The 218-nt window shown below is 72.5% G+C and overlaps 1 protein-coding gene across 1 annotated transcript in view; it reads left to right on the top strand.

Moving 5' to 3' along the window:
• Positions 1–118: 118 nt before the first annotated feature.
• The window catches only part of HELQ (helicase, POLQ-like), a 17296-nt gene continuing 17196 nt past the window's right edge, over positions 119–218 (top strand). Inside the window, exon 1 of the mRNA XM_010191836.1 lies at positions 119–205. Within this exon, the coding sequence (XP_010190138.1) occupies positions 119–205 (87 nt within the window). The remainder of the gene's footprint in view (positions 206–218) is intronic.

Here is a 218-nt window from a genome sequence, read left to right as displayed (position 1 = left end):
CACCTCTTGGCCACTCGGCTGACCCTCGCCGTGCCCGGCCGTGACTGTGACGGTCTCCGCAACCACGGTCTCAGGGTGGAGGCCGACAGCTCTCCCTGGGTTCCCGGATGCAGCGGTGATGGCCGTGCCCGCTCTCGCGGTGCGGAGGAAGAGCTGCCAAGGCTCTGTCCGCAAGCGGAGCCGGGCTCCGGCGCAGCCCGGTGCCGTCTGCCCGCCGG

This window comes from Mesitornis unicolor, unplaced genomic scaffold, assembly GCF_000695765.1.
Source record: "Mesitornis unicolor isolate BGI_N332 unplaced genomic scaffold, ASM69576v1 scaffold13119, whole genome shotgun sequence".
Taxonomy (NCBI): Eukaryota; Metazoa; Chordata; class Aves; order Mesitornithiformes; family Mesitornithidae; genus Mesitornis; species Mesitornis unicolor.
This window is presented reverse-complemented; position numbering and strand designations above follow the sequence as displayed.